This window comes from Nannobrachium achirus (genome assembly GCF_963921795.1).
Source record: "Nannobrachium achirus genome assembly, chromosome: 11".
Classification (NCBI taxonomy): domain Eukaryota; kingdom Metazoa; phylum Chordata; class Actinopteri; order Myctophiformes; family Myctophidae; genus Nannobrachium; species Nannobrachium achirus.
In genome coordinates, this window is record NC_137820.1 from 35,839,931 (window position 1) to 35,854,071 (window position 14,141).

At 43.6% G+C, this 14,141-nt stretch overlaps 1 protein-coding gene across 1 annotated transcript in view; it reads right to left on the minus strand.

The window, feature by feature from the left end:
* The window catches only part of ccnd2a (cyclin D2, a), a 49,310-nt gene extending 35,486 nt beyond the window's left edge, over positions 1 to 13,824 (minus strand). The window contains exons 1-3 of the mRNA XM_080737607.1: positions 13,408 to 13,824; positions 10,569 to 10,784; positions 1,834 to 1,993 (exon numbers count right to left, since the gene is read on the minus strand). Coding sequence (XP_080593733.1) covers positions 1,834 to 1,993; positions 10,569 to 10,784; positions 13,408 to 13,602 — 571 coding nt within the window. The 5' untranslated portion in view covers positions 13,603 to 13,824. The remainder of the gene's footprint in view (positions 1 to 1,833; positions 1,994 to 10,568; positions 10,785 to 13,407) is intronic.
* Positions 13,825 to 14,141: the final 317 nt, after the last annotated feature.

Sequence of the window (14,141 nt, forward strand, 5' to 3'; positions counted from 1 at the left end):
CCATCCCTACACTCCTCTGGCTTTTAACTGCCCTCTTGCCTCTCCTGTACACTGTACTGTACTGTACTGTACTGTACTGTACTGTACTGTACTGTACTGTATGCATGTATTTATGTATGTATGTATGTATGTATGCTTCTACCCCGGCCTCTTCAGATCAGGTTGAAGTCTCTCTCTCCCTCCCACGACCTGCTGCACGTTTGATCTCTGAGGGAACAATTCACCTCGAGAGCAGCCGACACAATGGACCTCCACCACACTCCCCTCGAAGCCCCCCAGTCCATTCCTTCTCTCCTCCATCCTCTGTGGGTGTGTGTGTGTGTGTGTGTGTGTGTGTGTGTGTGTGTGTGTGTGTGTGTGTGTGTGCGCGCGTGCGACATGGGAATGCCCCCTTCAAGCAAAAAGCAAGCCGTCCCCTTTGAAGTTGTTACTGGATGCTCTTGCGAAAAAGAAAAAAAAAGGAAATAGGTCTGTCCGATACAGCCCTTTTTTTTAAATGCGACCGCATTTCCGTGTGGAGTTTGCATGTTCTCCCCGTGTCTCCTAGGGTAGATACCCTCACAAACATGCAGTAATCCTGGTCTCTATAATGCCTCCCCCTGGCCCGCCGGGGCGCCTGATGGAGGGGAAAGGAACTGGTTGGAATAACGTGTTCCTTCCACGCGCTACTTCCATACCGGGGAAATCCCCCCTGTCAGGTGAAAAGAAGCAACTTGAACTACTCATACACTGAAGTATGCATGAGGTCAGTCCGTTGTCTCCCCAGGCGCGGCAGAGGGAGAGCAGAAACCAGGATTACAGGTTAGGTAATTGGCACTGGGTGAAAAAATGGGTTACAAAAATCGTGGGATAAAAATTTAAGAAAAAAAAAAGAAAAGAGACCGCATTCCAAAAGCTCCGGCGATGATGATGAGACAAGACGAGATGACAAGACGTGTTAAAAGACAAAAAAAAAACATTGAAACATGACGGAAGGAATACTTTCACACAGAGGTTATAACAACGCTTGTCCTCGCTGGGAGTTCAGCGACGCGCCGCGACTGGCCCGGCCCGTTCCCTGCCGAGCAAAGATTTGTTGCTGCATGTCGCTGTTAACAACAAAAAAGGGGAGGGAGGGTTTTTTCATTTTGTGATTTGGTGCTAAAAGAAGAAGGGCTGAAGGATTAGGATGCTTTTGCGACACAAGGAACTTGTGTTGATGCAAGAATCCGTCACCCCGTTTGACTTGGCAGCTGATGCGTGTGAAACACTGGGCTTGTTGCTGTCGCAACACTCAACACCCAAAAAGAAGAAGAAAGAAGTAACATCAATGTCTTCAGCTTGTCAAGCAGAAACCTTGTATCTCTGGATTTCTACTTGTCTACGTCTTTTGTTAAATTAAGGCCATACTTTGTCGTACATCGGTTTACACAACCTCAACAGCGCATCGCGACGTGACACGCTGTGAGCTTGTAGATTGTCTATTTTCACTCTTTTTGAATGAGTGTAAGTGAGCCTGTGGGTTTTTTTCATACTTATCGTCGTTGTCGGTGGAGAACTCGTATCTCCAAGTTTCAAATGTGTACGTTCTTTCGCAAAGTAAAGCCCTACTTCATCATACAATGCTGTCGCACAAAAGTAGTGAAAACAGCAGATCTATAAGCACACAACGCCTCGCGATGCAAGGCGTCAAATATTACCCAAGAAAGAGAAAATAGCTGATCTACATGCTCTGTGAGCTTGTCATTGGGCTATTTTCACAACATTCATCTGTGGAAGCGAAATGTAATGCCTCAACAATTCCAAGTGCTTGTCAGGGTGTGTGTGTGTGATATTGATTTGGCTTGCTCCTACCTGTGGCGCAGAGGGCGATGAATGTCTGGACGTGTTTGCGTATAAGTGCTAGCTTATCCTCGGGAAGCGGCAGCTTCCTCACGATGTGCTCGATGAAGTCGTTAGGAGTGACCGCCGCCAGGTTCCACTTCAACTTACCTAACACCACCAGCTCCCACTCCTGAGAGAGAGAGAGAGAGAGAGAGAGAGAGAGAGAGAGAGAGAGAGAGACAGAGACAGAGAGAATGGGGGAGGGAAAACATGTTAAATTAGAAAAAACAAACAGTAATTTCTGAAAGGAATAGGGGTTATACGTTAATCAAGTAATAAGTAAGACCCATTTTCAAAATACAGAAAATATTGGATGTCACATGTCAGGCATGGATGGAGGAGCACTGAAGTCCACGCACCCCAACGGTGCCAAAACAAGTGTCATCGTGCTCGTCAGTCCAAGCAAGGTGCAAGAAAGAACAATGAGTGCACTTGAGGCTGTCAAAATGATTACATAATCGTCTTATTGCAATTATGTGACGTAATCGCATTTATTTTGTGATAATCGTCATAATCGTTTACATGTTGAAAAATGTTCAATGGCCAAACATTAAAAAAATAGGAAATAGCAGATCTACAAGCTCACAACACGTCGCAGTTGTGAGCTTGTAGATCGGCTATTTGCACTATCAATGTTCTTTTTAAAGTGTAAAGTTGTCAAATATGTCCTTCATTTCTTTGTATATTTAGGTTATGTGTCATATCTGCCATGTGCAACTTCAAAGCCTACAAGCCAAACAGAAATGTAATTGTCAACGACAAAAACACAATTAAATCGTTAATCGCAATTATCTGAGTGACAATTAATCGTCATGTAAAATGTCATAATCCGTGACAGCCCTAACTTGAGGTTACAATGTGAACACTAGGGGGAGGCAAGTGCCCAAATGACACCCCTGGCTAATAGAGTGTGTACATAATGTAACCAAATGTACCACCAGAGGTGAGTGACAAGAACAGAGAGGGCTTTAACTGTGTGTAGCGCTGCAGAGCAAAGACACTCTGTTATTAGGTTGTAGACTGTGACCAGCAAGACAGGTGACCTCAACATGTCTGTCTGCTGTCTAGGTACTTTCCCCCAAAGCGTGCGCGCGCGTGTGTGTGTGTGTGTGTGTGTGTGTGTGTGTGTGTGTGTGTGTGTGTGTGTGTGTGTAAACACGGCTAATGTCGGGAATGTTGTCTAATTGGGAACCAAATTGATGTCCCCAAATTGAATTTTACGGAATGTATAAATAAATAAGGGTTAGCATTGGGGTTAGGGTAAGGAGATATGGAATGTGTGTGCGTGCGTGCGTGCGTGCGTGCGTGCGTGCGTGCGTGTGTGTGTGTGTGTGTGTGTGTGTGTGTTTGTGTATGTGTGTGCGTGCGTGCGTGCGCGCGTGTGAGAGAGACAGAGAGAGAGGAATGCAGTAAATGGCAATGACCCGGTCAAATATTTCACCTCTCTCCATTGAGGTATATTGACACACACATATAGCAGTAAATGATCAAAGAAAAGTGTTTTGCAACACAGGTGAGACTTGCAACTGTTCATTTTGATGTTTTGATAGTGTCTTGCGCTCAGCAGTTACAATGTTAATGTTACTTTTTTAAGCTAGATTACTACCTTTTAAAAAGTTACATTACAGGACACCTTACTGAGCAAAAAAGGTAACTCGTCGTTAGATTACTTTTGCGCTAACGACGATAAAACCATGGCCTCCCCTGAGTAACAAGAAATCTTGTGAAATCTCGTCAACCAATCATCAAGGACGATGATACACAAAAGAAGAAGAAGATTAAAACCCGATTGCAAGGAATGACATATGCAATGTCCCCTTTACAGCTCATTACAATTACGTCTGGTTGAACATTTAGTCAAGTGTGCAGCCTACACCGCAGTGTGCTAGGCTTACTGGAGATGCCAACTTCAAAGCCAACCTGACAAACAGTTTGCATTTGATGTGTTTACTCCTTTCGCCAACAAATCAAAAATAATGTGCAATAGGCTTCTTCCACGACTTAAAGGATGACTTCTCTTCCTTCTATTCTCTGAATCGCTGTCATGTTGCACAGGTGAGACCAAATAGGCTCTATGCATAGCAGCCATTTTGGAAAGAAATGTGTCTGCTTCTAGCACGAGCAAACATAGATATGAAAGGGGGCTTGAGCCCCTGCCCTTCTATCCGTCTGTAAAAAGTGCCCTCTCCAGTCCATGAATGCAGTTTTTTCTTTTTTTTTTTACTATGCTGAAAGAAATGCAAAAGCATCTGCAAACTCACAACATGTCGGCTTGCAGAAGCAAGGCTCTGATGCCTGACAGCGTGTCGCGGGTTCGAGTCCCGATCCCGACGATCTTTGCTGCATGTCACTCCCGGTCTCTCTCCCCATTTCAACAAAGGCATAAAAGCCCCAAAATAAATCTTTAAAAAAGGGTTCCTTCCAAATGGCCCCTTACGGGTGTGTAACTCTGAGTGTACAAGTGGAACACGTCCAGTTGGTTCCATTTGCACACTCAAGAGTTATGTGGGTCCTTGAAATTAAAACGTTTGCGAACCGTTGAGACAGTTGGCAAGGCATTGGTCACGGATTTGTGTGTGACATTCCGCGATCTGCGACTCGAGACAAAGACGAGCCCATTCATTTATCACTTGGAAACTTCTGTGCCCTTGTTGTCAGAAGTAGGAAACGGATGCAAATGTGTCGGATGGATTTCCCCTTTTATTTGTGGCAACAGAAGGAACAGGGAAACATAGCTCTTAAATGTCAAATCACTTTTAGTTATACTGTAGTCCCCAACACATGTTCTTCTGTCATCTGCAAAGTAATGTGAATGTAAACACAGCCACAGGCACTACATTCACCGTAAACTCCTGTTGTGTCATGTATTGTTGTCATGTTAGACAGAAATATGACAGGTTTGTGTTGAACAGGGTGTCTGTATCATAAGTAATGCACACATTTTCAACCCTATCTTCATATATAATTGGTCCTTAATGGAGTAGTTCACCCCCAAAATGCCTTTTTCCTCTATTGATTACTTAGGCCATGGAGAATTGAGTTCAATAATATTATTTTGTATTTATCGCATTCCTAAGACAATAATTTGATTACAATAAATGTACCCCCATTGATTCCGGATCCTGCTCCTTTAATGCTCATTGACAGTGACTTCATCAATGAAGGATTAGAAACTAAAGCCTTTCTCTTCCTGCAAAGTTTGCATGCTGAAATAGAAGCCATTGTTCTCGCATTGATAAAACAAATAAAAACAACAAGTTTGACATACAGTTTGAAATGACAGAAGAACCAAACAATGATGTCATTGGAAGGCAACTTTCTGAACTGTCCACAGCCCTCCTCTGAGACACAGAAATGAATGGTACCATCTTATAATGAGCAATAGTGAGGACCAATATGTGAAGATGACTTAAGATAAAATGGGTGAAGTGGTCCTTTAAGTCAAAGCCTTAGAATTAATTGTTATTCGACGCCTCTCGGCAACATAAAAGCCAGATCACACAGAATCAGACAGCTCACAATGTACACCACTTAGTAATATGTGACAAACATCAATAGTGTGTGTGTGTGTGTGTGTGTGTGTGTGTGTGTGTGTGTGTGTGTGTGTGTGTGTGTGTGTGTGCGTGCCGTGCGTGCGTGCGTGCAATGTTCAGATATGAGCTGTACTGTGCGTTGCCATTCATCTGCAGAGTGGGTGTGGGTGTGACATAAGAGCCGGATGACTAATCCAGGAGGAGTGGGACCGTTTGATTTGAGGTTCTGTTGCGATGGCGTTTCCTACCGGACCTGCCATGCTGCCTGTCGGGTTTTCCCAGCAGCCAGGGAGAGAGACAGAGAGAGAGGAGGACCACATGCAACTTAGTCACGCATGCAACAAGAATCCAACATGGCCACCTCCCAACTCTTGTCTCTGTTTGCCTAATAATCTCTCCTCTCGATCTCGCCTATTAGCTGTCTTATAATAGCGGACGAAAAACACAAGTAAGTGCATTTAGTTTTTCTTACATTTTCACATAAGGCACAACGAGCCACGTCAGAGACTCCCGAGAAGGAAGGACAGCGCTTGCAAAGCGTTTTGCGTTTCATTGCCAGGGAAAAACCTTGTATCTCCACATGTCAACTTCTGGTCCATTTAATGCCTTACTTCATCAAACAAGGCACAAGATTGTCACACAAAAGTAGTGAAAATAGCAGATCTGCAAGCTCACAATGCATCGGCTTGCAGATTTGCCTGATCCATGCTTCATCCACGGTGTTGCTCGCCGAAAACAGCAGATCTACAAGCCAACACGACGGTTCTAGGTCAATCTAGTGTCGACGTTGCACGTTATGATGCCAATATCAGACCGCCGTCATCACGCCAAATCTTCACAGGGTTCAGAAAACTAAATGTTGTTAGTGAGCGTGGAAGATTTGACATGACATGCAACCAGTGGTGGAAAAGGTTCTCACATTCTTTACTTAAGTAAAAGTATATACTGCAATGTGGAAATATTCTGTTAGTAATAGTCTGGAATTCAAAATTTACTTGAGTAAAATCACAAAAGTATTGGTATCAACATTTACTTAAAGTACCAAAAGTAAAAGTACAATATTAATGCAACGCGTTGTGAGCTTGTTATGTTGTTCGACGATTTTCAAATAGCCACGGTATAAAATAGGGCTAAATAGATAAAATGTACTAAACTAGTGAAAACAGCAGATCTACAAGCACACAACACCTCGCATCGCGAGGCGTTGTGTGCTTGTAGATCGGCTGTTTTTTTTGTGCAACGGTCTTGTATGATGAAGCAGAGCAAAAGACATGAGGAGATACGAGGTTTCTGCCCGACAGTGACGATATTTTAGTGATTATGTTATGAGAAAAGAAAACGTTGAGATAATAGCCATTTTGGTTAGAACTGACTGAAAATAACTTTGTACTTCAAGTTTAAAATGATACTAAATATTTTTTGAAGTGTCCAAATAAATTCCAAATATTATCAAATGATCTCGCGGCACCCCTGGACTGCCGTCGCGGCACCCCAGGGTGCCCCGTCACCCACTTTGAAAACCCCTGCTTTACACCACTGCATGCAACACAAACAACAGTGTATGAGAAGTGGGTGCATTGAGAGAACAGGCCTTGCAACACTTGGATCAAACTCTGGCAGGGTGACAAGCAGCCAAGGCAGAAGGCACCCACTTCCTCCTACCAGGCTGTGCCTTCCTCCGGTCAGACCTTCTTAGTAACACTTGTGGTTCCCTTTACCAGAAACATGTTACTAAAGATGAGGACCCAACGAAGAAAAAACTAAAAAAAAAAAAAGAACACAGAAACAAGAACCGTCACATGTCCCGAGCAGCTGATCTGTATTTCCTGTATGTGCATGTCAGCCAAAACGCTGCCTTATACAGAGATAGAAGACAAAACCCAGTTGGGGTGTGGGACAAAAAGTACTCAAAATTCCTGCTGTAACTTGAGTCCAAGTAAAGATACTCCCAGGCAAAAATGATATTACTCGACTGCAAGTGAAGGTTGCTCGGTCACATTCTGTGTACTTGAGGTCTACTGAGGTATACGTGCTTTCTCATGTACTTAAGTATTCAAAAGTATAAATGACAACGTACAGTATATATTTTCTCTTTAATAAATAAAGAGATTGACATAAAACCCCCCCAAAAACATCAATAATAGTGAAAATAGCAGCTCTACGAGCTCACAACACATTGCATTGTGTGTGACACGTTGTGAGCTTGTAGAGCTGCTATTTTCACTATATTTTAAATAAAGGTATAAGTAATGTATTTTCCTCCTCTCCTCTCTAGAAATGTAGTGGAGTCAAAAGCACAATATTTATCTTTGAAATGTAGTGGAGTGAAAGGTCAAAGTACCTTAAAAAAATTACAAATATTCAAATATCAAGATAGGACGGGAGCATTTGGTTCAGTCAGCCTATAAGCACAGCCCATCATCATCTCAACTCCTAACATCACAGATATCTACACGTAGATACCACATCATCTCAACTCCTAACATCACAGATATCTACAAGTAGATACCACATCATCTCAACTCCTAACATCACAGATATCTACAAGTAGATACCACATCATCTCAACTCCTAACATCACAGATATCTACACATAGATACCACATCATCTCAACTCCTAACATCACAGATATCTACACGTACTGTAGATACCACATCATCTCAACTCCTAACATCACAGATATCTACATGTAGATACCACATCATATCAACTCCTAACATCACAGATATCTACATGTAGATACCACATCATATCAACTCCTAACATCACAGATATCTACAAGTAGATACCACATCATATCAACTCCTAACATCACAGATATCTACACGTAGATACCACATCTCAACTAAACATCACAGTTATCTACGCGTAGATAGGCCTACCACATCGGCCACTGCTGCTCATTGGAGAGGTGTGTCAACACTCAGCACAGATGCCCAGGGGCGTCACAAGGGGGGGGAGTGGGACTGAGTTACCAGGGCCCAAGGTGGAGGGGCTTGGAATTATTTTATACTTTAGCTATTGAAAAATAGCAGATATACAAGCTCACAGTGCGGCACGAGTGACCAGCATCTCAGCGTGTCAGCGGAAAGTCCTAATCAGAATTAGACGCACCGAGCACACGCACGCACACGCACACGCGCACGCACGCACGCACGCACACACACACACACACACACATCAGTCGGAATGTCAGTTTAAGCCCTTTGCATGTGCATGAGTCTCGAGGAGAAACGCATTCCAGACAAGTTCCTTTTGCAGAGAACCACCAAAAAGCAACATGCAGAGAGGCCTAGCAGTCAGCCAGACAGCCAGCCAGCCAGCCAGCCAGACAGACAGACAGACAGACAGACAGACAGACAGACAGACAGACAGACAGGCAATCGGGCAGACAGACAGGCAATCGGGCAGACAGACAGGCAGGGCCTAGAACCATCACACACGCCTTGATTCCAAATATGTGGCCTCTTTCACAACATGGGTGGGATTGACGGTTGTTTACTGAGGAACGGCTCAGCAGCGCCACAGAGCAAGAGGGGGAAGTACTTATCTGATGTGAGAGACCAGCTTCATTAATTGGCCCACGAGGCCTCATGCCTCAAGGCATGCATGTTGGCATTATCAGGGCCGACGAGGCCTTGTTATCCACTGTCTTGTTATCCACATGCATTTCTCCACATGCGCTGCTGCTAATAGCTGATCCACAATTAAACATCATTATCAGTCCTAAAGCTATGTAGCATAAAATGCCAAAAGAATGTCTCAAGGATCAATATATAACGATATTGTATGTTCTGCATAATATGTATGCAATGAAAGCTATATGTAAAAGGTGAGCTCTCTATCTCTCCTGTGTGCATGTGTGCGTGATGGTGTGTGTGCGTGCAGGGGCGTCACAAGGGTGGGGGGGAAGTGGGACTGAGTTACTTGGGCCCAAGGTGGAGGGGCCTTAATTATTTTATACTTTAACTACTGAAAAATAGCAGATATGCAAGCTTGCAGATCTGCTTCTGGGGGGGTCCCTGGAACTAAACATTTTGAGATGGGGGGGGTCTGTGGCCAAATACGTATCATTTTGAGGGTCCTTCACATGAAAAGGTTTGAGAACCACTGGCATAGAAACATAGGTTTTTCTCAACAAAAAAAAAAAAAAGAAATCCTTAGAAGGATTTGAAATATTCTAAGACTATATTCGAAACTTTCACAATTTTTCAAAAATAGCAGATCTACAAGCTCCCATATATCTGCTATTTTTCAATAGTTAAAGCACAAAATGTGAGTGGATCCTTGTACTCAGGGCCCAGAATTTGGTGCGACACCCCTGCGTGCGTGCGTGTGCGTGTGTGCAAGAACAGCATCAAAACTCTGGCAGCAGTTCAAGCTGACCTCGTTGCTCTGTAACAAATATCTGCCGCTAGATGGCAGTAGAGACCATTTGACAGCGCCTCGGTGGTGCATACTGTACAAGGCCAGAGGGAGCCTTTTACAGTAAAAGGAGAAAGCCTCTGATGAGGAGAGGAGAGGAGAGTCCAGGGTCGAGTGACACCCCACGCTACTTTGCATAATGTAGTCTTTCATTATTATGCACCTCACTTGAGTGATGTGAACATATTTATAAGTGATTATGAATCATAACATGTTTGCAGTGGTGGAAAAAAGTACTCGAATGTTTTACTTAAGTAAATGTATCAATATTGCTATATAAAAACACTCTGTTACAAGTACAAGTCCGGATTCAAAATGCGCTTGAGTGAAAGTACAAAAATATTTCAAATGTATAAAAATCTTTATAGCAGATCTATAAGCTCACAATGGTTTCATGAATGTTTTGTAATAATAATGAATATACAAAGTAACTAGTAGGCCTAACTAGTGTTCTCAAATATATGTAGTGAGTAAAAGTACAAAATTTGGATCCGAAATGTAGTGGAGTAGAAATAAAAGTATTGGAAATTGGAAATACTCAAGTAAAGTAAAAACACCTAACTTTAAGTACAGTACTCAAGTAAATATACTGTTTAATTTAACGGGTCCTCTCGGTTCCATGTGTGCCCTCTTCTGATCTGAGATCAGGCTGCCAGTGCCTTCTAACACACCAACAAACATGTCCGATGGTGGTGGGTGGGGAAGGCAGAGAACATCCAAAGCCCTTGTTGTTGTTGTTTGCTTACCAGGAGCTCGTGTGGTCTGATGGAGTTGTCGGTGTAGATGCAGAGCTTCTCTGCGGTGAGCGGACGCGTCTCTTTCAGTTTGGACGCCAGGAACATGCACACTGCGCCCAGCAGCTGCAGGTTGCACTTTCTGGTGGGCACCACCGCTAGGAACCTGTCTAAGTAGTTCATGGCCAGAGGGAAGACCTCCTCCTCGCACTTCTGCTCCTCACACACCTAGAGGGGGGGGGGGGGGTAGAGAGAGAGAGGTACATCTGGTTAAACAACATCACTAACTGCTGCATATTACTGTTATATTTGTATCATTGTTTGTCATTTACTTGTTTTCATTATTATTGTAATTAAATGTTATGATTTGTTTTATGATATGTATGCTATAATTGGCAATGTAAGACATATTTTATAATGCCAATAAAGCTTTTGAAATTGAATTGAGAGAGAGAGAGAGAGAGAGAGAGAGAGAGAGAGAGCGAGAGAGAGAGAGAGAGAGAGAGAGAGAGAGAGAGAGAGAGAGAGAGGGTGAGAGATGGTGAGTGAGGGAGAGAGAGAGAGAGAGAGAGAGAGAGAGAGAGAGAGAGAGAGAGAATTGTATGAATGCTTAGCATTTGGAACAATGTACTTAAAAGTTCTGACTGAGTAGGCTCACCCCAGCTTTATTTACCAAACAATTGTGCAAAAAGAAGAAGAAAAAAGTCCCTTTGATGAAGTCTAAAGAAATGAGACGCTAATCAAATAAAGTGCGCATATAAATTCAATGACACACATAGTTGGGGTCGGGCCAAGCATTGTGGAGCCCAGCCCTTATGATCTGCTTGCGACAACTTTCAATTAATTTCCGAAATGGATTATTTTGTATTAAAATAAAGTTTGTGAAGGGTGTCATAAAGAGACCGTGTCACATTCCTGCAGGTCATTCACCAGTGGTGTAAAGTAACTAAGTACGTTTACTTAAGTACTTGTACTTTACTTGAGTATTTCGAGTTTTCCATATAGGCTACCTTTACTTCTACTCCACGACATCTCGGATCCAATTTTATTGTACTTTTACTCCACAACATTTATTTGAAAACTTTAGTTACCGGTTACTTTGTAGATCCAATTATTATTGTTTGATTATTGATTAGTATAGCCTAGATGCGACACATTGTGAGCTTGTAGATCTGCTATTTTCAAACAATAGTTTATTCTTGAAACAGGACATTCTGCCTAATGAGTAGGCTACTTTAAGTAGATTTAAGTAGATTTTGACACCAATACTTTTGTACTTTTACTCAAGTACCTTTTGAATTCCGGACTTTCACTTGCAACAGAGTATCAATACATTGCAGCATTGATACTTACTTAAATACAACATGTGAATAGGTTTCTTGAACCAATGTCATTCACTAAAGAAGTGAATTCAAGTCACAATCAAGCCAGAGCCCAGAGAAGCAGAAAAAACAGAAACATCCGCACCACACCACACGGAAATCCTTTTTTCATCCGTCACGTTTTCATAAAAGTTTTAAAAATAGAAATAAATTGCTCACGCGCACATTTTTCGCCTCATAATGTGCGCGGACGCCTCCCACGTCGGATCCGACGGTCCATATGCGTTATCGATCATCACAATGTTAACAAAATGATCAAATTAAAGCCCGACCACCGCGAGGCAGCTCCCTGGTGCGTCACCGCCGAGCCGATATCTGTCCTTGTAAAATTAATTAAAAATACTTCCCCACGTCTGATCGTGACGTTCTTTACATGATAATGAGCCCACGACGGTCACGCATGATCCCAGACCGGTCCCGACCCGAAATATCACGCGTATGGTCAAAAAACGAACTTAATTCCATAGTGTCGGGTCGTGGCTGAAGCGGAGGAGCAGGCACTCGTGAAGGCCCCTCGCCCCTTCCGCATGCGGACTTTCAAAAATGCATATAAAATAATCGCAACATGTTTCGTACTTGGATCTATGTGGAAACCATGCCCGAGAACCAGATCTGTCACATGGGACACGTCTGAAGTGCTGTTATGACGTTTATGACACAGTAAAGTCGTCTAGAAAAGCAGACGAGCAGTTCCAACAGAGAAGGAGAAAAGAGAAAACCAACATGGCGTTTGAGAGGCGCAGAAAGGAGTGCATACGTGTGCATGGAAATATTTAGGCTATCGAAAGGATTAACATAAAAACACACACATGCACACGAGCTTGATCGGGACATCAAGTAGGGTCGTTTTTATTCACATAGGATAACAGAAACCCCCCCGTGGTGCCCCGTGTCACCGATCTTAAACGTCCCCCCCTCCCCCCACAACACCGACAAAACATTCCTTTATGACTTTATATGACTCGACAAGGGCTTCAGAAAAGGGAAAACCCCATGCAATCGATCAATAGATCGATCGGCCCGATCATTCGGGCTGATCGGCGAGGCTTTGCGCCCTGCATGGCTGGGCTGTGCGTAACGCTGGAGGGGGATTTCTGCTCCCTTCAGAACCTCTCAGCCCCACAGCCAGCACAGCGCGCACACAATGACACGAGTCATAAACTCATTAATAACAAACATCACAACGTCAATACAAGTCTGATCGACATGGTCTATATAGCAGGGGTTCTCAAAGTGGATTCTATAGGACTTTGTGGATTCCTTTATGGGGATCTACTCTAAATTGACCCATACAAGTCTGTAACTCTGACAGCATACAAATGGAACCAAATGGACCCTGACGGGTCCATTTGGTTCCATTTGTATACTGTCAGAGTTAAGGGGAGACCTTGGACATGTAAATGTTTGAGAAACGCTGGTCTACAGTGTCGAAGGCCTTTGTGTTGTTTATTAACAACAGGACAAACTACCTCCAGCATCCAAGTGGCCACCATCCTCCTCATGAAGGGCTGAATGTCCTTCTGCACGCACTTGAAGTAGGAGCACTGCGGCAGGAACCTCTCCTCGATGCTCAGCAGCCGCTGCAGGACGCGCTCGTCCCGCAGCAGGTTGGGGTCGGGCCGAGCGCGTATGATCGTGTCCATCTCCAAGCACAACAGTTCCATGGTTTTGTTTATTAAGTCTCTTGTTTTTTTTTACGTGTTCTCTTTTTTTGTATCGTTTTCTTCTTGGGTTACAAAAGGGCTCCGATAGTAAGGATCCAATAGAAAGAAGGCGAAGAAACGCAAAACGCGCAGAAAGGAAGGTGTTTTGGAGGCATAAAAAAAATAAAGAGTTGAGAGACTGCAGGGAGAGATCTAGTCCACTCCTGCCTCTCCTTGGTGCGAACTTTTTCCCCTCTGACTCTCGACTCACTCTCTCTCTCTCTCTCTCTCTCTCTCTCTCTCTCTCTCTCTGCGCAGTGTGACTGCGACTCTCTCTCTCTCTCTCTCTCTCTCTCTCTCTCTCTCTCTCTCTCTCTCTCTCTCTCTCTCTCTCTCTCTCTCTCTCTCTCTCTCTCTGACGCAACTGCTTTCATTGGACCTATAAGGACGCAACAGACGCGCAGCAACGTGCGCTCATCAGGCGGAGCGGAGTGGAGGGGTACACAGAGGGTTGACTAAACTCCGACAGGGTGCAGATGTTACCAAACGAGAGTCCGTTT